General features: G+C 37.1%; 1 protein-coding gene across 12 annotated transcripts in view; it reads left to right on the forward strand.

The window, feature by feature from the left end:
- DICER1 (dicer 1, ribonuclease III) overlaps nucleotides 1-26,124 on the forward strand; it is a 104,152-nt gene extending 78,028 nt beyond the window's left edge. For all 12 annotated transcript variants that reach the window (XM_030558829.1, XM_030558838.1, XM_030558830.1 and 9 more), the window contains 13 exons: nucleotides 2,301-2,480; nucleotides 3,910-4,123; nucleotides 4,539-4,692; nucleotides 9,096-9,278; nucleotides 9,634-9,739; nucleotides 9,850-10,025; nucleotides 10,330-11,113; nucleotides 11,886-12,041; nucleotides 16,333-17,215; nucleotides 19,136-19,404; nucleotides 21,964-22,126; nucleotides 22,237-22,312; nucleotides 22,649-26,124. In XM_030558829.1, coding sequence (XP_030414689.1) covers nucleotides 2,301-2,480; nucleotides 3,910-4,123; nucleotides 4,539-4,692; nucleotides 9,096-9,278; nucleotides 9,634-9,739; nucleotides 9,850-10,025; nucleotides 10,330-11,113; nucleotides 11,886-12,041; nucleotides 16,333-17,215; nucleotides 19,136-19,404; nucleotides 21,964-22,126; nucleotides 22,237-22,312; nucleotides 22,649-22,814 — 3,510 coding nt within the window. In that variant the 3' untranslated portion in view covers nucleotides 22,815-26,124. The remainder of the gene's footprint in view (nucleotides 1-2,300; nucleotides 2,481-3,909; nucleotides 4,124-4,538; nucleotides 4,693-9,095; nucleotides 9,279-9,633; nucleotides 9,740-9,849; nucleotides 10,026-10,329; nucleotides 11,114-11,885; nucleotides 12,042-16,332; nucleotides 17,216-19,135; nucleotides 19,405-21,963; nucleotides 22,127-22,236; nucleotides 22,313-22,648) is intronic.
- Nucleotides 26,125-26,611: the final 487 nt, after the last annotated feature.

Here is a 26,611-nt window from a genome sequence, read left to right on the forward strand (position 1 = left end):
AAGTCATGCTATTTCATAAACATGTTTATCACTTTACAGGAGTATTCGTCCATTAGATTTGTTTAACATAATATATAATAGGACAACTAGTGCAGAGTTGATCTGTCACTTTGACAGGTTTGATATAAGCTGCATTCGTTATTCCTCGTCGTGGAAAGTTCCAAAGGTTCATTATGATGGGTCTTCAGCTTGCTTCCATGGATGTAGAACAAGCCCCGTCAGTCACTGATAACAGAAGGCGGCCCCATTCCCTGAAATTCCTTCCAGAGGATTGATAATTAGTAGTACAGGATATATCCTTTCAACCAGTGTATTTTGTAGCTGCTCAGGAGGGCCATGGCAACCTCAATTAAAAACGGAGGCAAGAGACTGGAAAGGCAACCCGAAGGTTCTACCATATGCACCAGTCCAGATCCAACCTGGTGTCTGTCCCAGAAATAGACTTGGTGCACACACGTATCTCACTCCTCTCCATCAAGGACTTGGTGATCCCAACTGAGGGAGATTTTTCTACCAAAAAGACATCATGGATGGGAGAGTGGACTCCTTAATCAGAAGGAGTTGCAAGGTGACTGTGGACATCCACAACCTCTGTGTACTTTGCAAGAGAAGTTTTGTGTCATCTTTCTGGAGAAATTCTTTATCAGCAGCCTCCAGTCACATCTAGGGATATTCTGTTGCTCTCACCTAGAGCAGTGGGATACAATACAGTATCATGTAGGCATATGTAGCATCAATTGTAGAGAATATTTGTCCAGGTAAATCAGCTTCTGGCAATTCCCACACACTCCAGGGGGAAGCTTTCTGGAAACCAATGGATAAGGTAGCCACAGACATCGGAAAAGTCTAGGGAAAACTTGGCCCTCGTCAGATGTTATAGAAAGGAATATAGATAACATGAAATTTTCAGTCACAGAAGTACAACAAAAGAGAGGACCTCTTCAGAAGCAGTCGATTGAACAATCCAGGGTAAATGGGGAAAACTTATTTTTTACAGCACTAAGAACTCATCAGTTTGAACCACTGGTATTGTCATATTTCGTTTCCATCAGAGTGTCCTTCCCAGTATCTATTACCTCAACAAGGTGACTTTTTGCAATATGGTTTATGCTCAAAAGGCTCAGTAAAATACCTGTCATTCTGAGATGATTTTTCAAACTGGCAAAAAGAAAACTCTGTTTTGTTTTGTTTTTTCATAGAAATCAAGAGTTTTTCGTGTGTTTTTGTCCCAACTCTTTACATCTGGAAAAGAAGCTTTAGCACACTTCAGATCTACAAGAAGCACTCAGCATTTTTTATGTAAAAGCCAGGAGGGTATCTGAAACACCTAATTTTTTTTATTAATCCAGATGGATCATTTTTCACTCCCACAAAACAGTAAACCTTACTCGTATATCAAATATCAAATCCCATTTCTTAAGAGTAATGATGAGCACAGGAGCAGAGAAGTTATATCGTTTCTACAAGGAGAGCTGGAAGGCAGTCACATAGTCACCATAAATGCATATGATCACTGAAATCCACAGATTGCTCATCCAAACTTCAGCCAGTGTCATTTTAGGCAGAAGAATTCTGTGGCCAGTGCCACAGCCAAGGAAAGATGGGGCGTAAATATTGTTTCCCTCATTTTTTGATGTACATAAGTAAAGCATGAACTTGCTTCTCATTTTGGAGGCATACTACTGAGAGAATCCTAATGCAATGGGTCTTTGAATCTTAGTAGAATGAAGAATGGGAAGACTTATCCTACCTTTATATAAAAGCTGCCTTTATTTGAGAAATAAGGTCCATAGAGCATGGACACAAAGGGCTCATCCAGAGATGGATAGATATGGAAAATGGCATTCAAAGCTTTCATTTTATTCATAGAGAAGATTATTCTGGTGCTCTGCAGTAGGGGAGACTTTTGTTTTTCAATGTAGAACACAATTGTTAATTTAGGAAAGTAATACTTGTCTCAGCTAGCAGGAATTTATCGGCATGAGGCATTCTCCTGCTGACTAATGACTGTGAAGTCTGGTTTTGACCCAAACCTGCAAGTAGGCTGAAGACCATTTATAATGGGTCTTGTTGTTTTAAAAAAAAAAAAAAAGAGGGGGGGGATGGGAATTCAGGTTAGTTTGGGTGAATTTTCTTATTCTGCCTTTTAGAAACATATCTCCAAAGGTTCTAATAAAGTATTATAATTTTGTTTCATACCAGTCTCAACAGATCTTATGAAATATTTGTTCTAGGAATGAGAATTCAAGTGAACTTTGCTGAATAGTCATATTAATGTATTTTTCTCTCTTTGATTGTAGATTCCAGAATGTTTGAGAGAGAGTTACCCCAAACCTGATCATCCCTGTTATCTGTATGTAATAGGAATGGTGTTAACTACCCCTTTGCCTGACGAGCTCAACTTTAGGAGGCGAAAGCTGTATCCTCCTGAGGATACAACACGATGCTTTGGAATACTGACAGCCAAACCTATACCTCAGGTAATTAATCTGACTTTCTCTTACCCGTCTGTGCCTGACAATCCTACTACTATTCATGACTCAAAGCACTGAGGCAGGCCAGAGACCAGAACGCACATGTCAGTTCTGCCTTCCTGGATCAGTCTTGAAAACTGGATCTCCAGTTATCATAGAGTATTGTATATAGTTATTTCCACAGTTTAACTTCTTCCTATCAAACATTTCTCACTGTAATTTTATATGCTCTGATTGAGAGTGCCAAATTCTTCTCTTAAGGTAGGACATTTCTGACTAGCCTCATCTGAGCTGAACATGGGAAATAAGGCTAAGCACAGGCTGAGGAAATATACCTCTTTCTGTGTTTTTTCCCAATCATCCATTGTTAGGGGTTCTGTGTTTATGTTGCGCTCAGAACAATTCATGTTCTGTTACCTGTTCAGAGGGCTTATCCACACAATACCAACCTTGGCCCTGCACTCAGCAGTAACACCAGCACTCTGCAGCTCCATCAGCACCTCTATAGCAGCAGGCCTCTGTGGGATCACAGTGCAGGGGTAATGGACACTTCTAGAGCTCTGCTGCTCCTTCACTGTAGTGTCCACCTCGCATTCCTGGGGTGCCTGTCCCACATTCATCAGCTCCCTCACTCCCAGAAGATTGCATCTGACTATTGGTAAAGGTAATAACCTCTCCCTCCCCATAAATCATCCCATAGATTTTGTGTTTTATAGTCCCATTACACATCTTCTTTCTCAGCACACTCCTCCCCCAATGAGGTTAAGACCCTTTGGGCCACTCGTTTATATTTCTATGCCCTTCTGGGCACAGAATCTTATCAGTCAGCCTCTAGGAAACTATGTAATTCCAATTACACAAAGAGCAAGCACTAGTGAATCTGCTCATGCACAGCATTACCACCGAGCCCGTTTCTAGCAATCGTTCTCCACACCTGCCTCCTATAAAATTGGCTGACAAGTTGAGAAACAAGTAAAATCCTTCATGCTAGTTCTCAGTAACACAAGGAAAGGGATGATTGCATTGTTTTTTATTCAGATTCTGATCAATCCTGAAAGAAACAGTTAAGGATCAAATCCAAAAGAAAATGTCCTTCACCTAGCACTGCCCTTGTTATTGGTAAGAAAATGCAGGGCAATTAAGAAAAACTCTAGAGAGAAGCCAAAGTTTAAAAAGGTAACTTTATCAGGTAGTCCCTGCTCTCTAAAAAAGGGTCATTTTCTAGGTCAGAGAGAACTTAAACTTGTCAAAATGATGGCTTCCACTGGCGTTTATGTATGTGTAAATTAATGTTCTTTAATACCTAAATCCTGACAAAAACATTAATCACTGTGCTATAGGGATAATCCTATTCTGGAAGAAGTATGTATAGTATTTTCTAAGACATCTTTCAGTATATACTTTTTGTTATCTTTTGTTTTCTCTTTATGTACAGATTCCTCACTTTCCTGTGTACACACGTTCTGGAGAGGTTACTATATCTATTGAGCTAAAGAAGTCTGGTTTTATGTTGTCTTTACAAATGCTTGAGCTGATCACAAGACTTCACCAGTACATTTTCTCTCATATTCTTCGGCTTGAGAAACCTGCACTAGAGTTCAGACCTACAGAAGCTGATTCAGCCTATTGTGTTCTACCTCTTAATGTTGGTAAGGATTGAGTTTCTTTAAACATTCCCTTTAGTTTACATTATAACAAACTAGTTACTTTAGTATTTTGTCAGCCTTCAGAGTTATCATATTTCATATATCATTTAATATAGTAACAGCAGAAATATAGTAGTATGCAGGTTGGTTTCTGTTACCTTTCCCCGCTTCTTTGAAATTCTAAGTGTGCTTGAAATTAGCACAAATCATCTTTTAACAGTATGTTTTCAGGTGAACCGGGAAGAATCTGAAACTATCTAGATGTGCTGTTATAAGTGCAAGGTTTCCCTCAAGATTTTAGGGAAGAGGGGAGGCAAAGAGTATATTGACAGCAAATAGTCTTTGCAAGTTAAAAATAATGCAGCTTCCAGTTTGGGAAACCCAACAGAATAAATGAAATATGTCTCTTCTTTTTAAGTTGATGACTCCAGCACTTTGGACATTGACTTTAAGTTCATGGAAGATATTGAAAAATCTGAAGCACGTACAGGCATTCCCAGTACAAAGTACACAAAAGAAACTCCATTTATTTTCAAATTAGAAGATTACCAGGATGCAGTTATCATTCCAAGGTGAGGATTGTATCATCTATGACATTTAGTGAGTAGAAAATGTATCTGTATAAATATTTGCCATATAAGTGATGTAACTTATGTATTGGAGCAATTGCCTGTACTTAGCGTACATAATAAACCTGATGACAAATTATATTATTTAATAATAGAGTTATTTTGATGACAAGTTTGTGGCATGATTCATACAGAAATATAATACTGGGATTTTAATGTATGGTCACTACAAAATCTGTTACATCCCCATAAAGAACAGTGCAAGTCACCACCTAACTTTCATAGTATTCTACCAAAAGCTGTGACTCTGCCAGCAGCTAGTTTACTAGAACTATTTTAAATTGGGGAGACTGGTGGTGATCCTGTCTCTAGTTACATCTCCTTGATGCTGAAGTCTTGCCAGAGCAGTCCCAAAGACAGTGAAGAATGATCCTCTCAGTGCAGCTCCATCAGCAGTATCAGTGATGGGAATGATGGTGGAGACAAGCTGCTAGCGGACCACCAGTATTTTAACCACGCGTCATCTAAGAATGGCTTAATGGCATGGGGGAGGTCCTAAACTGGCATAAATATCATAGTTGCATTGACTTCAGTGAAACTATGACATTTGATCCCAGCTGGGGATTTGCTCCGTTGTGGTTAAAGCACAGTGGATGGTCTTCATTAGCACCCCCTCTGTTGCTACCCCCCAGTGGAACTGCATTGGTAGTAGTAACAATGGGAGATTTAAGAGTTCAGGATGGGGAGACTTGAATTACACTCCTAGCGAGAATTATTTGTTGCCAGCTGGTAATGGCTAGGCAAGGTGGGATGGACAACATGGACTACTGACATAATTGAATATTCTGTCTCATTTGTTTGTATCTTAAAAGAGAGAACCTCTTAAAACCTGCAAAGAGTGCATGTATTCAGTCTACATAAACACAGTTACCCTTGTTATACCCCTGTTTGACTGCAAGGGATTGTCTCTTAACTATGTGTTTGTACAGTGCCCAGAATCATTAGAGTACACATAGTAAGTATTCAAGGGCTGATAAGATAAATGAGTTTCCTGAAGGCTGCTTTAACTTAAGCATCCACTGTTTTCTAGAATTTTGGAAAAAAATAAAAAATCAAATGGTCATGCAAAGTAACAGTCTTGGTTTCGACTTTGGAATAAGGTTGAAAAGATTAAATACATTATTAGAGATTTTACTTCATTTAGAGAAGTCTACTCAGATATGTAAATATTTAGATAGGAATTGAAAATGACAGACACATCAGAAACGAAGACCAAAGTGCCAAAAAAAATATGCAAATCTCATTGTTAAGAATATATCTTGCTAGCTATCACAATTTGTGCAAAATGGCATGTGAACATCTCATTTATACTTGCTTTAAAGGGCAGTACTAAACCTCTGGAGTATTCCAGTGCTAGAAAATGGATATTTGAAACTTTTTCTACTTTTGTAAGAAGGAAGAGACCATAAATGGGTTGAGAACCAGGCTGAGATGCCAAGTGTAGTATTGGTATAAGTTTATATCATTCTGGCTTCTGTGGAACATTCACCTACCCTATGGGAGAAACATCCTCCCATCTTTCTTCAAGGGATTTTTTTAATTTTGCATTTGGCTTGTGTTGTTTTTGGTTTGTCTTAGGGAATTTTTTTATTTATTTGAAATAACAAAAAAAATCTGTTTATTTAATCATTCTAAAATTGTGTGATAGGACCAATTTTTTTTATAGAAAAGCTTAAACGTATTTAAGAGCTTCTGAAAAATTAAAAATATTGGGACTAAATTTTGATATTGGTTAACAAAAATATTTATCATTTGTAAAATAAGTACTCAGATTGAAGCAGACAGTCTAAAGTATATATTTATTTCATTATACATAACCCTTTTAAAATTTATACTTAATTTTATTAAAATTAGGTGTTCTGGGTTCCTATCTCTTCACAGAAAATAATTTATAGGGTAATTAATTTTTTTCTACTCTATTGTATATAAGGGTACGTCCATACTACAGGATTATTCCGATTTTCCATAAACCGGTTTTGTAAAACAGATTGTATAAAGTCAAGTGCACACGGCCACACAAAGCACAATAATTCGGTGGTGTGCGTCCATGTACCGAGGCTAGTGTCGATTTCTGGAGCGTTGCACTGTGGGTAGCTATCCCATAGTTCCCACAGTCTCCCCCGCCCATTGGAATTCTGGGTTAAGATCCCAATGCATGTTGGTGCAAAAACAGTGTCGTGGGTGATTCTGGGTAAATGTCGTCACTCAATCCTTCCTCTGTGAAAGCAACAGCAGACAATCATTTCGCACCCTTTTTCCCTGGATTGCCCTGGCAGACGCCATGGCATGGCAGCCATGGAGCCCGTTTTGCCTTTTGTCACTATCACCATATGTATACTGAATGCCGCTGACAGAGGCGGTACTGCAGCTCTGCAGAGCAGCATTCATTTGCCTTTTCAAGATAGCAGAGACGGTTATCAGTTGTTCTGTACCGTCTGCTGCTGTCATGGGTGCTCCTGGCTGACCTTCACTGAGGTCGGCTGGGGGCGCAAAGACAAAAATGGGAATGATCCCCCAGGTCATTCCCTCTTTTATGTTGTATCTAAAAATAGTCAGTCCTGCCTGGAATATGGGGCAAGTGTACTAGAGAACCAGTGTACCAGAGAGCACAGCCGCTCCGTGTCAGGTCCCACAGAAATGATGAGCTGCATGCCATTCTAGGGGGTGCCCCTGCAACAACCCCACTGTTGCTTCCCTCCTCCCCAGCCCTTCTGCGCTACCGTTGCAAGGTCCCCCCATTTGTGTGATGAAGTAATAAAGAATGCAGGAATAAGAAACACTGGCTTTTTAGTGAGATAAAATGAGGGGGAGGCAGCCTCCAGCTGCTATGATAGTCCAGGCAGGACATTAAACGGTTAGGGGGAGAGGAGCCCAGCATCCCGCTGCTATGATAGTCCAAGCAGTACAGAATCTTTTCTTTAGACATTGGGGGGGGAGGGGGGAGGCTGATGGAGTTCAGCCCCCAGTTGCTATGATGAGGACGATTACCAGCCGTTCTGTACCATCTGCCGGGAATAACCAGGAGTCATTCCTATTTTTACCCAGGCGCCCCCGGCCGACCTCACCTGAGGCCAGCCAGGAGCACTCACGGGCTGATGACGAGGATGGCTACCAGTCCTACTGCACTGTACCGTCTGCCACCGGGGAGGGGAGAGGACGCTGCTGTTCAGTGCCCCAGCACCGTGTCTACCAGCAGCAGGCAGTAGACATAGAGTGACATTGAAAAAAGTCAAGAAACGATTTTTTTCCCTTTTCTTTCACGGGGTGGGGAAGGGGAGTAAATTGACAAGATATACCCTGAACCACCCCGGACAATGTGTTTGACCCTATAGGGATTGGGAGCTCAGTCAAGAATGCAAATGCTTTTCGGAGACTGCGGGGACTGTGGGATAGCTGGAGTCCTCAGTCCCCGCTCCCTTCCTCCATGAGCATCCATTTGATTCTTTAGCTTTCCGTAACGCTTGTCACACAGCACTGTGCTGTGAACTCTGTATCATAGTCTGGAGATTCTTTTCAAATGCTTTGACATTTCGTCTTCTGTAACGGAGCTCTGATAGAACAGATTTGTCTCCCCATACAGCGATCAGATCCAGTATCTCCCGTACAGCCCATGCTGGAGCTCTTTTTGGATTTGGGACTGCATCGCCTCCCGTGCTGATCAGAGCTCCACGCTGGGCAAACAGGAAATGAAATTCAAAAATTCGCGGGGCTTTTCCTGTCTACCTGGCCAGTGCATCCGAGTTCAGATTGCTTTCCAGACCGGTCACAGTGGTGCACTGTGGGATACCGCCCGGAGGCCAATACCGTCGATTTGCGGCCACACTAACCCTAATCCGATATGGGAATACCGATTTCAGCGCTACTCCTCTCGTCGGGGAGGAGTACAGAAACCGATTTAAAGAGCCCTTTATATCGATATAAAGGGCCTTGTTGTGTGGACGGGTGCAGCGTTAAATCGGTTTAACGCGGCTATAATCGGTTTAAACGCGTAGTGTAGACCAGGCTCAAGTTCTTATACTGCACTCCTCATCACCAAAGTCTTTTGGTTCTGCACAAAAAACTAATTACTTAAGTTATATAACAGCTTAGAATCATAGAATATCAGGGTTGTACAGGACCTCAGGGGATCATGTAGTCCAACCCCTTCTCAAAGCAGGACCAGTCCCCAGATTTTTTTGCCCTAGGTCCCTAAGTGACCCCCTGAAGGATCGAAGTCACAATCCTGGGTTTAGCAGGCCAATGCTCAAACCACTAAGCTAGGCCTCCCCACAATGCAGAATCAGAGCCTTAGGTAGAAAATTTGCTCAAAGAATACTTTTCATTCCAAACTATCTGATTTTGTTTAGGTATCGAAATTTTGATCAGCCTCATCGATTCTATGTAGCTGATGTATACACTGATCTTACTCCACTCAGTAAATTTCCTTCCCCTGAATATGAAACTTTTGCTGAATATTATAAAACAAAATATAATCTTGACCTGACCAATCTCAACCAGCCACTGCTGGATGTGGACCACACGTCTTCAAGGTAAGGAGATTCTGAATAGTATAAACCTAGTTTAAATCTTTGGGTTTTATATCTTATGGTTTTGCAACATTTATAAAGAACCGTTTAGTTCTGCTGTAAACTGTGTGATAAAGTTGACAATCTTATTTTCAAAGATTTTGATGTCAATTTTTGGGCAGTCAACTTGAGTCATCATTAAAGGGCCTGATTTTCAGAGGGCAAATACTTTCTGAAAATAAAGGGTTTTTTTTTTGTTGTTTTGGGTTTTTTGTGTGTGTTGATGGTCAAAATCATTTGAAAACGTAGTTCAACACGGTTTAATTAGAATTTTTTGTATATTTGCATTAAAGGAAATCTCTTCACAATATATTTTTAGACTTAATCTTTTGACTCCTCGCCATTTGAACCAGAAGGGGAAAGCTCTTCCACTAAGCAGTGCTGAGAAGAGGAAAGCCAAGTGGGAAAGCCTGCAAAATAAGCAGGTAATGAACTGCTCTCCATTCTAAATTGTTTAATTCAGCTTATTTAATTAACCATACTTAAGAACTTTTGAGATTATTTTTAAAAGTAAAACTCTCTCCCTCCTTCAAAGATATTGGTTCCAGAACTCTGTGCTATACATCCTATTCCAGCATCACTGTGGAGAAAAGCAGTGTGTCTCCCCAGCATACTTTATCGTCTGCACTGCCTGTTGACAGCAGAGGAACTGAGAGCCCAAACAGCCACTGATGCTGGTGTAGGGGTTAAATCACTTCCTGCAGACTTCAGGTATTTACTGTGTTACACATATATGTATAATAAATCTTCTTGAACAACTAAGTGAAAATTTGTAAATGCTGCAACAGTGCAAAATTGATCTGCTCTGTATGACTTATATAATTTTTTCAGTTGGGCATATAGCTAGAAAATACTTGATTGTAAATTGTAGTATCCAACTCCACTATGATTGTTCTTTCTTTAAAAAAAAAAAAAGCCATACTTTTAAAATATGTAAAAATGTACATACATAAGGAGTTTTCTCATGCCTTCGCTTTGAGATATTTTTTAATCAAAGTCAACATTTATTTTGCAGATATCCTAATCTGGACTTTGGGTGGAAAAAGTCCATTGACAGCAAGTCCTTCATCTCTATTCCTAGCTCTTCTTTAGCAGAGAATGAAAATTACTGTAAGCACAGCACAATTGTAGTCCCTGAAAATGCTGCACATCAAGGTGCTACTAGAGCCTCCTCTGCAGAAAATCATGACCAAATGTCTGTGAACTACATAACACTGCTCAGTGAGTCACCCAGTAAACTCCAAATTGATGTATCGGTAGAACTTGCAGCAATTAATGGTGTTTCTTATAATAAAAATCTTGCCAATGGCAATTGTGATTTAGTTAATAGAGACTTTTGCCAAGAAAATCAACTGAATTACTGCAGGCAGGAAATACCTGTACAACCAACTACCTCATATCCCCTTCAGAATTTATACAACAGTGAGAACCAGCCCATGCCCAGCAATGAATGTACTCTGCTGAGTAATAAATACCGTGATGGAAATGTTAACAAATCTACCTCAGATGGAAGCCCCAAAACGATAGTGACCACCAATATTTCAGAAGCTCTTAATTTTTCAAAAGACAGAATGGATTCTGAAAAGAACTGTTCCAGTGGATACTCCTCAAAAACTCTTGGCCCAAACCCTGGTCTCATTCTTCAGGCTTTGACTCTTTCAAATGCTAGTGATGGATTTAATCTAGAGCGGCTCGAAATGCTTGGTGATTCATTTTTAAAGCATGCCATCACTACCTATTTGTTTTGCACTTACCCAGATGCTCATGAGGGACGCCTCTCATATATGAGAAGTAAAAAAGTGAGTAGCTAATGATCTGTCACTATTTTGTTAAACATTGGCTACAATACATGATTTATAGATAAAATATTTGAACACTGAATAGGTAATATGTTAATATATTTTTATATGTACCAGATATTTTCAGTCTAAAACAAAATTACATTCTGTGTTATAAATTTGCTAGCATGCATATTAGGAATACAATTATACAATACAGTCCTCTCTCCTTTAAAATGACTAAAATAATTCCTTTGATATACCATCAAAATGAATTAATATCTGGATTATATCGTAATTAAAGCTACATTTATGGACAAACTCCTCCTCAGAACTGTTAATTTTTTTTTAATTTAAACAATGGGCTTGTGATACTCTTGTTAAGGTGGTGTGGTAATCAAGAATACTACTGTATAATGGGATGTGTATTGTGTAAATGTTTACTGTTATTCAGAAAGTTATAATTTTATTTATAAATAAGGCTTTAACTTCTCAAGAAACTATAAACATAAATATTAAAAAGTTACTTCTGTTTTTAGGCCACGATTTGGCCAGTCACAGGTACAATGTTAGGAAGGCTGCATAATAACCTCTGAGAACCTCTGTATGTAAATTATTGTGTGTGTGTTTTGTTTTAAATAAGAAATGCATGACTGTTTTAAAAACATGCTATCATTTATTTTAAAGGGCCAAGAATTTATTTAGGCTTATAAAATTGACTATATTTGTATTCTCATATACCTTTGTATACATGTATATGTAGATACTTATAAGCGGGTTTTTTTTCTTAAAGGTCAGCAATTGTAACTTGTATCGTCTTGGGAAGAAGAAAGGGCTACCTAGTCGTATGGTGGTATCTATTTTTGATCCACCCGTCAACTGGCTCCCCCCTGGTTACGTAGTAAACCAAGACAAGAGTAACACAGACAAATGGGAGAAAGATGAAATGGTAAGTGCTCATTGAAATATGTTAAGACATAAACATCTTTTTGTATATAATATTATATCACAAAGTGGAGGGATGGGAAAATGAGCTCTCATTTTATCATGCCTCAGCAAAATGTAGCTTCCTACATCTTCATTTCCTACTTTTCTTTAAAATATCTATATCATTTATGAAAAATGTGGGGGAAAGAGATGCTGATGGAGAATTTAGGAAGGGCAATTTGTGAAACAAATTACTGAACATGGTTCAGAAAGGAGTGTATATCCATTATTCTCAGCAAACTTTTGTGGAAGCTCACGTAATTTGAAGTGTTTCTTCCCTCATGCAAACTCTGAAATATATGTGTAAATGATGTTTTTGACTAGCATTTCTGTACTGCACACTATTGGTGGCTAAACATCATTTTGCTGAAAAATGAGCCCATCTTTGGCAAAATGGGCAGCACATCAGAGTCTGTGAGCTAGTTTTTGTCCTGTTTTACCAGGTGCCCTAACTAGTACAACTAATATTTTCTTAGTTGTGTGATTGAGTGGAGTGGATGGTTGGTTTGAGAAGGTTGTCAATAGTAATTGACTGTTGCTAGATGGCATTTTATCTTTAATGGTTAAAGATTGATGATTCCTTTTCTACAGTGGTCTCAAACAGAAGGCATAAAGAATCTGTTTAGCTCCTATCCAGAGTGAACACAAAAAGATCCTGACTACTTTTAGATATTTTGTTTGTTTCTGACAGTGCAGTTCTAAACTCATGTTGTACAGTTCATCTGCTGACCCTAAACCAGAGTTACAGCTGACTGTAAACTGATCTTTGATCCCTAATGTTAAGCCCCGATACTGCCAAGGGGATGAATTTCACTTTTCTGTGAAATTGTGCCCACCAGCAGGCTCAGAATGGCAACTCTCAATTAAAAACTTTGCAGATTTCATTTTGTAATTGAATTGTAATACCTGTATGTTTCATCCTATGAATTCTCAGAAAGTTAGAGTAAAAATGGGTGCTCTTGCTTTAAAAAATAAAAATAAAAAAAAAAATCACTAATGATATGGCATTAATGACTTAATCTGGTAAATATTCAGAAAAAAAATTTTTTTTGACTCAATACCATACTCTGACTACAGAACCACCAGAGGGCACACAAGAGGACTGTTAAACAGATGTACTGTCTGACTACATCTTTATTGAAGACTAAAACCTGATTATTGTAGTTCTGTATTCTGCCAAAGTTTCATTTCAAAAGGATTTATTATTATACTATTCTAAACATAAAATGGCATATTTGAGGCTGCAGCTGATAAATTACTTAGGGGAAAAATTTATTCTTTGTAACCCTTTAACTGCTTATGTCCTTGCCAGTCACAAATTTTATACATATATTTCAGTCCAGTACTCATATTGGACAGTGATCTCACCAGATATGTTTATTGCTGCAAAGTGGTAAAATAGTTGTTTTACTGTCAAGGAATAAATTTCATTCTTTCTGGGGAGAGGGCTAAGTAGAACTCTGATAATACTTTGAATAACTGTTGTTAAAACATTGTAGACAAATGCTGGGATTCTTGGCCTGGCCGAACCATATATGAAAAATGCAAATACACCTGTACCCCGATATAACGCGGGCATGGGGAGCCAAAAATCCCTACTGTCTTATAGGTGAAACGCTGTTATATCTGGGTAGCGGCGGCAGGGCTGCAGTGGTGATTTAAAGTGCTCCAGGCTCCGGCTGCTGTGGGGAGCCCGGACCCTTTAAATCGCTGGCCGAGCCCAGCTGCCTCAGCCCTGGGGTAGCGGCAGCAGGGCTGCAGCAGTGATTTAAAGGGCCCTGGGCTCCCCGCAGCAGCCGGAGTCCCAGACCCTTTAAAGCACTGCCGGAGCCCTGCTGCTGCTGCGCTATATGCGAACCCATGTTATATCAGGTCGCATTATAGCAGGGTAGCGGTGTAGTTTAGTTGTCTGATTAAATAACTAAATTTGAAAAAGCATAAAAGGAACATTTAAGTGTATTTGATCTTTGGTTTGAAATACACATAGTGACAGGAAAAAAATGTTTATAATTTATTTAAAATAAATTGAAGTTTGAGATGTGTGGGTTTTGACGTCTGGGGCAGTAGTTTCTGAAAAAGTGCTATCTAGCACAAAGAAAAATGATCAGAATTACCTTTTGGCTTCCAAATGACTATATAATGAGATATTAGGACTAGTTTATTCTTTCTCACAGAGTTCACTTATCTATATCAAAACTATTTTTTGCTCAGAGTTGAGGGTGGTTTTTTTCCCTTTGGGAAAATTTAAAACTGATAGATCTCATTCATAATCACTTAAGTCTATTTTGAAACTGCTGTTTGGGCATCTGTCATTCTTAATTGGAGTAGTCAGAATTCTGCTTTCAGGCCAGATAGGGAGTATGGAGTTTTTACTGTTCGTTTTCCTTTCTAATATGGAAATGTGGCCTCCTTATACTTCATTTTCTAAATTACTGTATGCTTCCTTCTGATCATATTATTTGGAACTCTGCATGTTAGGGCCATAGTATCTGCAAGCCCTACATCCATACTTTAAAATGAGGGCAAATATAAACTCTTCCATTTTATTCGAAGTGGAATAGTCCTTAGCCTTGTAGGCCCCATCCAGGAAAGTGCTTTGGGTCTGATCCTGCTCTCATGAAACGGCAAAACTTCCATGGACTTCAATGGTGCGGGATCAAACATGCAAGCAACTGCACTGACCTTAAGTGCTTTCTTGGGTCAGGGCCTTAGCAAGCTGCCAGGGCAATCCTTAGTTAGGTAACATTTTGACATACCTGTTTTTGATGATTTACTCCAAGCCAGACAAATTTGATACCTGTTATTTTTCATTAATAATATGTATCACTAAATTTTACTCCTTTCAATGACAAATGCACAGAGTAGAAATAAAATCGAGCAACAGTATAAAACAAAAATTATATCCATTTCTAATTAAACTAAAATGTAACCCAGGAGATTTTGCTTAACTGAATACCTCTTAAGAGAATTAACAGTCTCTTAATGTATCCCCTTTGGAGTAGTTTTTGAGTTATTGTATTGTTTCACTAAATGAGCACGTTAATATTTTGTCCAAAAATGCAGTTTTTAAGAAACATGCTGTCTAAATGTGTGTTTTCTACATTCTTAGCCTGATCTTATGAAATATTTGCAATATTACAAAAATGCATAACAAATTGGAAAAATCTTTTTGGCAAAACAGGGTATGGAAGATTCTCTGTTAGAATTATATTGTCTTAATTTTTTTCTGACTGACTTTTTTCAAATACAGCTTGTATTGCATAATCAAAAATTGGCCTGTTTCCTCCTGCCCCTCCCCCACCTTAAAAAAAAAGAAAAAAGTTAGATGACTTACCGAGTTACTGAATCCCCAGCACAATCTATCCAGGCCATCACCCACATAAACATCAAACTGGCATTAGAGCTCCTGTTTTTTTGTCTTTTCCGTCTATATATAAAAATCACCGTATGTTGATTCTCTAAATTTGTTTTCCTTCATGTTTGCCAGTAGACTACAAACTACTTGTTAATGTGTGAAAACTGACACTTTGCTGCTTAGAGAATAATTATTACAGTAGCCCAAGGATAAAAGGAATTTTTATAATTGTTTCACTGGAATCTTTTTTCATGTTTCATGTATGTTGATGTGAATATCTCAAAAGCATGAATATGGGGCAGCATGCCTATGATTTACCTACAGTAAGGTCAGCAGAAACCCTATAATTAAATGTATGTACTGTAGAAATGCTATTCATATTACCTTCCTTGATTGTGTATAGTAGCATTACTTAGCAGCCAGAGAGAAAGAAACAAATTTTGGTACATCTAATGTCACTATTTTAAAATTGGTGTTGCTGTGTCCCCCCAACCCCGTTTTCTATCTGCATGAGTGGGTTATGGGTGGTTTTTATTTTTTTTTAAGCGACTTATGTACTAGACACAAGTAAACAAAAAAAAAAAGCCTCCACTTTTTTTTGTATTCCTATGAAACTTAGATGCTCGTTGTAAGAAATTCTATTGTAACAATAAAGGTTGCTTATAGAAAATTTAATTGTACCACAAGGCTTTAGTCTTAAATGAGAATTGGTATTGCTCTTTGCATCTGATTAAACAAGTTAATCCATATCAATTAACAAAAAACAAATGGTCATGCTTTTAAAGTTCGCTGACAGTGGTTATAATTGAAAATTATCTCTTGTGCTTGCAGAGTTATGAAACTTGTTTGAAAGATAATGATACCTTTTTTTCCCCGTGCCTCATTTTATTTCTTTCAGACACAAGAAAGCTTGTTAGCTAATGGTAAACTTGATGACGATTATGACGATGAAGAGGATGAAGACCTAATGTGGAGATTACCCAAGGAAGAAGCTGACCTTGAAGATGATTTTTTGGAATATGATCAGGAACATATCAAATTCATTGATAATATGTTAATGGGATCTGGGGCTTTTGTGAAGAAAATTTCTCTCTCACCATTTTCAACCACTGATTCTAGCTATGAATGGAAAGCACCCAAAAAATCATCCCTGGGTAATATTCAATTTTCTTCAGATTTTGATGATTTTGACTACAGTTCTTGGGATGCTATGTGTTATCTGGATCCTAGCAAGGCTGTTGAAGAAGATGATTTTGTAGTAGGCTTCTGGAATCCATCAGAAGAAAACTGTGGTGTTGACACAGGAAAACAGTCTATCTCGTATGACTTGCATACAGAGCAGTGTATTGCTGACAAAAGCATTGCAGATTGTGTGGAAGCCTTACTGGGCTGCTATTTGACTAGCTGTGGTGAAAGAGCTGCTCAGCTTTTTCTGTGTTCATTAGGGTTGAAGGTGCTCCCAGTAATGAAAAAAACTGAGTGGAACAGCACTTCATGTTCTAGCAGGGAGAATTTTAACAGTCAACAGAAAAATCTTTCATCAAACTGTGCTTCTGCCTCTGTAGCCAATTCAGAATGTTCTCTGTGTAAAGAAATGGAGTATGGCTGTTTGAAGATTCCACCAAGATGTATGTTTGATCACCCAGATGCTGATAAAACCCTGAATCACCTAATATCTGGTTTTGACAATTTTGAGAAGAAAATTAACTACAGTTTTAAGAACAAGGCTTATCTTCTTCAGGCATTTACTCATGCCTCCTACCATTACAATACCATTACTGGTAAGTTGTCTGAAAGAAATTACTTCATTTCAGTATTAGATTGATATAAATAAAGGATATACAGTGCAGGTTATTTTTTGTGCATAGATCTTGACTTTTTTATATGTCAAAATAATTGCCTCTTAATACAAAAATAAATACCAAGAAGGATCTTCTTTCTGCTGTTTTTAAGAGGTCTGCCAGTTAACTGTGTGTGACCTCTCCCTCCCTAAAATGCTACCAGGGCACATGAGCGACTCACAATTCCCTGGACCAAGTGCATGGTATAGGGCACCATAATACAGGATTTTTTTTCTAGACTGTGGAGTTTTTTCATATTTTACCTCTGTCCCCTCTCTCATCAGCTGTTACGTGCTCAATACTAATCCTATATTCAGCAGGGTGACTTAGCAAAGAATCTCAGAAACTGCCATGCCTCTCAAACTAGCCACCATGGTTTTAAAAACAAAAAAAACAAAAAACAGTTTTTTCAAAAAATGACATTTAAAAAAAAAAAGTAGGTATTTCACTGATTTTCATCCCAAGAGCACCAGCTTGACCATATTCACAAACCACCTTGACTTCACTGGAGCCGAGATTTCACCTGTAGGCTGCATTAGGCTGTTTTTCGGTGGAGTGGCCAAGTTTGGGAATGCTCAGGAATACCTTTAGAGCCCAGTCCAGTGTGATATATGTATTGAGTGTCCTCAACTCATACTGAGGTCAGTGGTAATTGAGGAGGTTTGTACCTAATGGGATCTAGATCTTAGAAAAGGATCACTTTCAATCAAGTGACGCCTTGACCAAACGTCATGGGGCCACGGAAAGTGGGAGTGATGATTTTCCAGGAGAAACTCCTCTCAAAAAACCCTCAGCTCTTAACACACATCCTATTGAAATGTTAATATGCTATGATAGAGGTCTAACAAGGAGAATATACGTAGTATTAAAAATTAACATAGCATTTTAAAGTGCTTTACCTGGAGAAAGAGCTGTTCTTCTACAGACATTAAGCTTCACAATACTCATATGAGGTAAGTGGTAGGTAATTATTCCTATTACACAAATGAGAAAATTGAAGCATAGTGTTTTGACCAAAGTTACACAGTCAGCGGCAGAAACTTGAATGGAATCTAGGAATTCCCAGTCTCCTACTTTAGTTGACAGGGAAGAATATTTGGGGGAAACTATTAATGTTAGTGATATATATTTTCATGAACAGTAAAAGTTAAAATGTGTCAGGATCCATATGATAGGTACCGAAAACTGCTTCATTCTAGTCATTTCATTTTTAAAGCTTTCAGTTTGTTTGATTTTCTTTCTCTCTTTCTTTCTTCCTCTCTTTCTTTCTACATTAACAACAAACCCCCTAATTCAAAATTAACATCAGCACATCTGAGAGTGAAACATCATTGAACACTTAAACTACAAAAAGTCTAAAGGAATAGAAACATTAATATTGAAAGTGCCCCACTTTCTTTTTTTAGTGTATTGATTTCTTTATTGAATTTTTGAAAGCTTGGTTACCATTGTCTATTCAGATGAACACAGTTGTACCGTCACTTGATGTTGTTTTTGGTCAGTCAGATTTAAGGCATTTGAGCCTTCATTATAAGCCCATATTTTTGCCACGGTGCTGTAAGTATTTGGTTCAGAAGAAGCTTCATTATTACATATAAATTGTGCAGCTTTTTCTTATATTTGGAATCCATTAAAACAAACAGAACAACCTTTTAAGATAACACTGAAAACAAAATCCAGTAAAAAGATATCTGTGTTTAAACATGGATAGATATTTATCTTTTTTTGAGCATTGGTTAACTTGTGGTATTTACATAGTAAAAAGCCAAACCTTCTATCCAGAGAGGCTAGGAAAGAATGTGTTAGTTAAATAAACGTAATTGTATTGCTGTACATTTTTTTTATTTCCAATGCTTTAAGATTGTTACCAGCGCTTGGAATTCCTGGGAGATGCAATTTTGGACTACCTCATAACCAAGCACCTTTATGAAGACCCACGGCAACACTCTCCAGGAGTTCTAACTGACCTACGATCTGCTTTAGTCAATAATACCATCTTTGCATCATTAGCTGTAAAGTATGACTACCATAAGTACTTCAAAGCTGTCTCTCCTGAGCTGTTTCATGTTATTGATGACTTTGTACAGTTTCAGATGGAAAAGAATGAAATGCAAGGAATGGATTCTGAGGTTAGTAGTATTTGAAAGTATTTGCGTTCAGTGTCTGATTTTAGCATGTCATCAGAATTCTTAGCACAATGCAGGTTTTTATAATGTGTTAGCTTTGAATGTATAGCAGCCAAAGAAGCAGATGGATGGCAATAATGTAGTAGTTTACTTAGCATAACTGCATGCTTTCGTTAAGCAGTTTTTACTAAATGAAAGTGCTCAGAAAATAATTTTTTATTGGATTGATACCAGATTTTACCCCTGAGATCTTCTGTGATATCCAGAGTAGGTGATATCACACTTTCATGCTTACACCAGTTTTTCCCTAAACTACTTCAACAGTGTTCTTCATCACTGACTGAGAGGCCCTGTATCCTCTGGCCAGGGAAACGCAGTTAGTATCTTTCAAGTGAACTATTTTAAGAGCAGTTTGGTTGAAGATTTGTAAACACAGGCTTTGGACTGGCCAAGAAAACTTAAGTAAATTACATGTTGATGGACACTTGTTTTCTGGGAAAGGAACTAAAACCAAATCATTTCAGATAAGCTACTAAACAACCACATAATGGCAATGGCTTTCTGTCTCAGCTGATCTGGGTCAGATTCAAACCAACTACCTAGAACAGAAAGATGAGACTCTTCTTTTTATTATCAAGCCCATCTAGTCTTCCTTAACATTTTGGTTTGATCTTTGCCTGATAAGTGTCCTCTGTAGTAGTCTTAAAAAATATGGTTTAATTGCTTTTAGAGCAAGAACCTACCTTCAAAGAATAGTGTTGATTAAATCTGTGACTAAATACCTGCCATCTTTGTCTTCAGTAGTTTGTTCACTCCATTACTCAGTTTAGATTCAACTCCTTTATCTCCTTTATATAGGTATATATATAATCATTTTTATAGCCCTTGCATTTACTACAAACCAAAACCTTTGAATTTTCCATTGCAAGATGAGAAAACAACTGAGGAGACAAGTGTCAAATGATTTAATCACAAAGGATCAGACTCTGCCACCGTTATATTGTGTAGTATTCATTATGGTGGGTCTGCCCAGTGTGAGTAAGTGGCGTAGAAGCTAGCCTTAAAGTTTTACAACAGTGGTTTTTGGCTTTGTGAAAGTGACCTAATCATTTAATATGGTTGAGGTGGTACCTCAGAAACACTAGCAGGTTATCAAATGGCTCGAGTTATTTAGTTCTTGTTTCTATCTACCACTCTACCTGCTCCCTATGCTAGTCTGGCACTGGGTTACTGTGTCTCTTCCTTTAATTTCATCACAGTTAATGCAAGAATCTTTGCTTTAGCAGATCCTGCCAGTTGAACCAATCTCCATGCAACTCTCCTTGTCACCAGCTCTTCTTTTTTCAAATCTCACTCCTAAAACATCTTTTGTCCCTTATCTTGTACCTTACATTTATTATTTATAAGGGGAATAGAACTTCCTAAAGTGTTTTGCTGTTCATATGGTGTGAAATACACTGTGCAAATACAGTGGCATATTTGTTTAACAATAAGATTGCTGTTTGAAGAGTTTTCACATTCAGTCTAGTTCCCTGTTAGACCTATTTTAGGAGTAAATGTTGATGGGACTAATACATGGAGTAATACTGTACCTTTAAAGAGGGCAGCCAAAGTATTTGCCGTAGAATTTTAAACTCCTGAACAACCACCAAGTGAGTGAGAGGCGGCCAGCAGGGGAAGAGAAAAGATAGGAAAATGTTGATTTCCATTTATTTGGGGGTGTGGTAGTCAAAAGCAGTTTTATTCAATTCAGCTTCCTGTGTTATTTACACTAAGGCAAAATGTGGACAAAACTGCATGTAATTGAAAAAATATTATTGTAAAGGACTATATTAAAATCAAGATGTGCACATCACACAATACGTACACCTTTTTGCAGTGCAAAAATAACAGAACTGCATAAAAGCAGTAGTAAACCATAGAATAAAATGCTGCATATATGTTAAAAGCAGTCTCTCTGGCATCAAGTAGTTGAGCATACAAATAGTGTAAACACAGTCTGACGCTACTGAGTTGTTGTTAATAATGGCTCTTTTCAATTACACTTATGCTACACCTGCCTTCTATAACTAAGAACATATGGAAAGAGTGTATGTGAGTTACATACCATTTAAACATGGTCTTTTCAACAAAAAATTAGACTTAGGCTTTGAAAGCCTCCTTATAGGAGATGTTTAAAATATGAACTCTCTTGGTTATGCATGGCTTACTAGCATTAACTGACAGACACAAGTCTGTTTCTTACTGGGAATAACAGACCTACGGTGAAATTCTGCAGAACTAGTACAAGTGGGATTCAAAAAGCATATATGGTATCGGTATGTGGTGGATTTATTTTATTTTATTTTATTTTATTTTTTACACTCACATGTTTGAAAAACACTAGATCCAGCTACTTGGTTTCATTTGGGAATACAGCAATGATTTAGCTGTGGAAAGGTGTCATTGAAAGACTCAAAGAAGGCACATGGGACAGGGCATTAGAGAGATCTTCCATATCTGAAGATTGTTGTTTTTTTTTAAATGTTCAATGTGACAACTGTCTCTTATAATTTCAAACAGCTCAGAAGATCTGAAGAGGATGAAGAGAAGGAAGAAGATATTGAAGTACCAAAAGCCATGGGAGATATATTTGAGTCACTGGCTGGTGCCATTTATATGGATAGTGGGATGTCTTTGGAAATGGTTTGGCATGTGTACTATCCTATGATGAGGCCATTAATAGGTAATGTGTCAGCTTTCATAGAGAAAAAAGTTTTAGTATTTAATTGTCTTGTAAGGGGGGAAAAATCAAGTTTACCTCTTTTTTTTCTTCTTTTTTTTTTTAAACCATAGAAAAGTTTTCTGCAAATGTGCCTCGTTCCCCAGTGCGGGAGCTGCTGGAGATGGAACCAGAGACAGCCAAATTTAGGTAAGAGTAAATTTGCTTGGTAAGCATTGCTGTAAAATATTTTTTAAACTGTGCTTCATAGACTACTAAGAAATGTTAATGGATATTGATTGTGTTTAATCTGTCCTATACTGAGCGGGAAAGATGTTCTTTGTGCTTACTGATTACTTTTTTAGAACGTTTACCCTCAGAAAACTTTCTGAGTAAGATAAAAATAAAGTCTATTAAATTATATATTTTATACACATTATATACTTTATCCATAGGAAGACCATGTGAAGAGTCTTTTTTCACCTTTGCTTATGTTGGTGATAATGTGTGTGTTGTTTTTTTTTGTTTTTTGTTTTTTTTTTGCAGTCCTGCAGAAAGAACTTATGATGGAAAGGTCAGAGTAACAGTGGAAGTTGTAGGGAAAGGAAAGTTTAAAGGTGTTGGCAGAAGCTATAGGATTGCCAAATCTGCAGCTGCAAGAAGAGCACTACGAAGCCTCAAAGCAAACCAACCTCAGGTCCCAAACATCTGAGACGCCTCTTAAAACAAAAAAAAAAAAATTTAAAAAAAAAATTAAAAATTAAAAATCCCACAAAATAAAGTAATTTTTTTTTAAGTTGATGTTGAGAGGAACAAATTGAAGACAGAATTTAATGTTTGTTTGATAACAGAATAGCTAACAAAACATTTAACGTGTATAAAATTTTGGAACTAATTGTAGTTATAGGGTTTTGCGCAAACACAATCTTGTCTTCTTTCCTCACTTATGCTTTGTTTAATCACAAGAGTGCTTTAATGATGACATTTAGTTAGTGTTCAAAAGAATTGTTGTCAGGTTTTTTTGGTTTATTTTTATTGTCAGTACAGCTTTGCTTAGTGTTAGAAGGCCGGGGATCTTATGCCTAATGCAGATGCTTGATTTATACATAGTAATCTTGAAATTCCTCAATCTGTGCACTAGTGCCAGTCATAAAGCAGTTTATAAACTGCATAGGATGATTTGGTATAAAAGAGAATAAGTGTGCCAGTATTGTCGTCCCTTCACCCCCTCCCTTCCCATGTCATCTTTGCATCAAGATGACATTCTCAGTCATTATTGCACTTATTTGTTAGGGACAGGTCTTTAGTTGAAATGGCTGGCATACTGGCAGAAATAAATTTCAACTTCCTGATGCCACATAGTCTTGCATAAAAAGGTTCTTGCCTTAAACGTAAATAAACCCTCATTAACAATCTTTAATTTCTGATCTTTCTGGAACAAACTTGTTTTACATTCCCTTCATTTTTATTATGCATTTTATGATGATACAGCTCTATATTTACAGTACAACACATTAGTATAGCTGTGACTTAACTTATTACAGGATTATAATAGAAATTGTATTCATATATATGTAATGAGGTTATTTTTAACAATTCAGAGGAGTGGTTAGTCTACAGAATTTTTTTTAATACCACAAACAAAAAATGGTCTTTGGCTAAAATTCCAGTTTTACACAAACGTGCAAACTAGATAGTTCCAAGACTTGGAAACAAATAGTAATGAATAACTGCACAGTGCAGGCTGTTGCTCTAACAAAATAACCTTAGACATATCACACCTAAAATATGCTGCAGATTTTATAATCAGTTGGTTACTTATTTAACAAATGGAGCACCTTTACACTTGGAAATATTTCCACATAAATTTCTTACTGTGCTTTTCACAGAGTTGAATGCATATTTCACTTACCAAAGCTGTGCTGTTAAATGCCATGAAAGCTGATGTTTGAGATGAACTGCCGTACTTTTGATAAATCTGTGATTTAGGTCCTTAATTTAGAGAAACTAGCTCATTGTTTTTTCAGTCTATTGGGAAAAAATCATACGTTTTTAGGCTTTGCCTAAATCATACATGTTTCTTTAATTAGATTTTTGTAGGCACTCTTCACTTAAATACCTCAGTTCTGTTCTGTTCTTTGCATGCATTGTTTTTTGTTTTTGTTTTGGTGCTATGTTTATATATTATGCTTGAAATTTTAATTTTTTGCACTGTAACTATAATACCTCTTAATTTACCTTTTTTTTTTTTTTTTTTTTTTTTTTAAAGCTGTGGGTCAGTCTTGTACTCCCACCAGTATCAGCAGAGATTTGCTGCAATTTTGCCCTGTTAATTATGCTTGAAGTTTGAGAAAGCTGAGCAAGGTGTTTTAATGTTTTCCAGCACATTGGTCTGAACTTGGTGCTGTTTTATGTGTTTAAATTACGAATAAATACTGTATTTCCTGCTTTGAAAACCCCACTCCCTCCGTACACTCTCACTAAATAACAACAAAAAACCAAACCCTGTCAGCTCTAGCTTTCTAGAAAATAGAAAAAGAAAACAAAAAGCCTTCGTGCAAGGGATGGACATTAAGCTTCTCTGAAATACAGAATTTTGTAATTAGATTTTCTATCTAAAGTTTTTTTAATCTTAAAATTATAATAATTCTTACAAAAATCTGAAAACAAATTGCTGGTATCAATAGTATAATAATATAAGTGCAATGTTTTAAAAACAAAATAACTTTACTGTTTTGGTTCTTTAATCATGAGAGTAAAAATGTATCCTGGGAAGTTTAAAACCCGCAAGTCTTGAAATATATTTAAATTAAACTTGTTTTATGCAAAAAAAAATCCCCAATAATAATAATAATAACTTTGTATGAGTAAATTGGTATGAATCACCACACAATTAAAAATTTATTGATAACCATTTCTTTCAGCCAGGAGTCAGGATTTTACAGCACACCAACGGAAAGTGGATTATCACTAATGTGAAAATTCCATGGCTCCTGGCCCAAAGGTCAATTTTTAAAATGTCATAACATCCTTAAGGCTTAAAAAAAATAAAAGTTAATTATATTACAATGAATAATATAAAATAAAAATGGTGGGGTCCTCTGCAAACACTTTGAGAAATAGGTTTCTTTTTTGGACGTCTGAAGGTCATGGATTCTCACAGTTTTGAGGTAAATCTGCTAGCAGTAAAAAATGACATGGAAAAATCAAACTTTTGCTACCAAGTGTTTGATGTAAAGAACACAAACAAACTGAATTTGGTGTTATGCTCTGTATTTCAGCAGTGGTCAATGATCCCCTTGTTACCTGTTTCCTATGAATTAGTAATAAGAAATGTATTGTGGCTGACTATAGTTTCTGCTGCTGCTGTTTTTTAAATGCCGTAACTCTTTTCCAGTGTGACCTCATTGAAATATTTCAAATCCTTTGGGATAGAAAAATCATCCTAGTTTCCATGCTGTACAACTCTTGTGTTTCACTCTTCAGTTGATATGATTATGATATTGGACAGTGTATGCTATTAAAGACCTAAATCTGATCATTTGAAGGTTGGGATAGAAATCACTTGGCAATGCTGTAAGCACAAGTGTAAGTGGACTGTTGCAACCCATCTTCAAAAGCAACCACACAGATGCCTCATAAATAGTGTGGGGGTTAATTGGCATGAACTTTGTTTTTTATCTTCTTAGTTCTATTATACTGTACTTTAAACAGTCCTCCTAACTATGCTGTGTTTTTATTTTATGGCTTTTTTTTTTTTTTTGCGCTGTTCTATTCATGTAGCACAAATAAGCATTGCACTTGGTACCATGCTTTACCTCATTTCAAGGAAAAAAATATGCTCAACAGAGAGGAAAAATGTGGTTTGGCCTTGCTGCTGTTTTGATTTACTGAATTTGAAAAAGATAATTATAATGTCTGCAATGTGTCATTTACTTGCACAACTTATATAGGTCATTTGTAATGTCTGTGGCATTTTTACTGGGTATGAAAATACAACAAAGACGTTATGAAAATCTTGATTGTATTTTAAAGCTATTGTTTTTTACTACATCATTTTTACTGTTATGTGAAGTAATTAAAATTAGAATGACCTCTGACACTCCTGTAGTTATCTCTGAACAAATCAACATGTTGTGCGCATAGTGTAGTTTTTACAAGAAGACAGCCCATAGCAATTTGGTCAACTTCAACTAAATCTCCCCTTTTTCTGGATATTGAGGGATCTGTAGTGACTTCTGAAATGTTTATTCAGCTTGATGCTGCTAACATTTATATCAAAAGGCCTACTATTTTTCAGTCTCATTACATGAAGCTATGCTGTGACCACAGAGTACAGAATTTAACAAGAATTCAAGCCAATCTGAGTACCAGTTCAGAGTATAATGCAAAGCCTAATAGACACAGGGACAGATCCTTAGTTGGTGTAAATTGGTGTGGCACCATTGAGGTTTAGAGTCATTTCAGTTTACATCAGCTGAGGATATGCCATTAATTGTTTGTGTCTGA

This window comes from Gopherus evgoodei, chromosome 4 (assembly GCF_007399415.2).
Source record: "Gopherus evgoodei ecotype Sinaloan lineage chromosome 4, rGopEvg1_v1.p, whole genome shotgun sequence".
In the NCBI taxonomy this organism is placed as follows: Eukaryota; Metazoa; Chordata; order Testudines; family Testudinidae; genus Gopherus; species Gopherus evgoodei.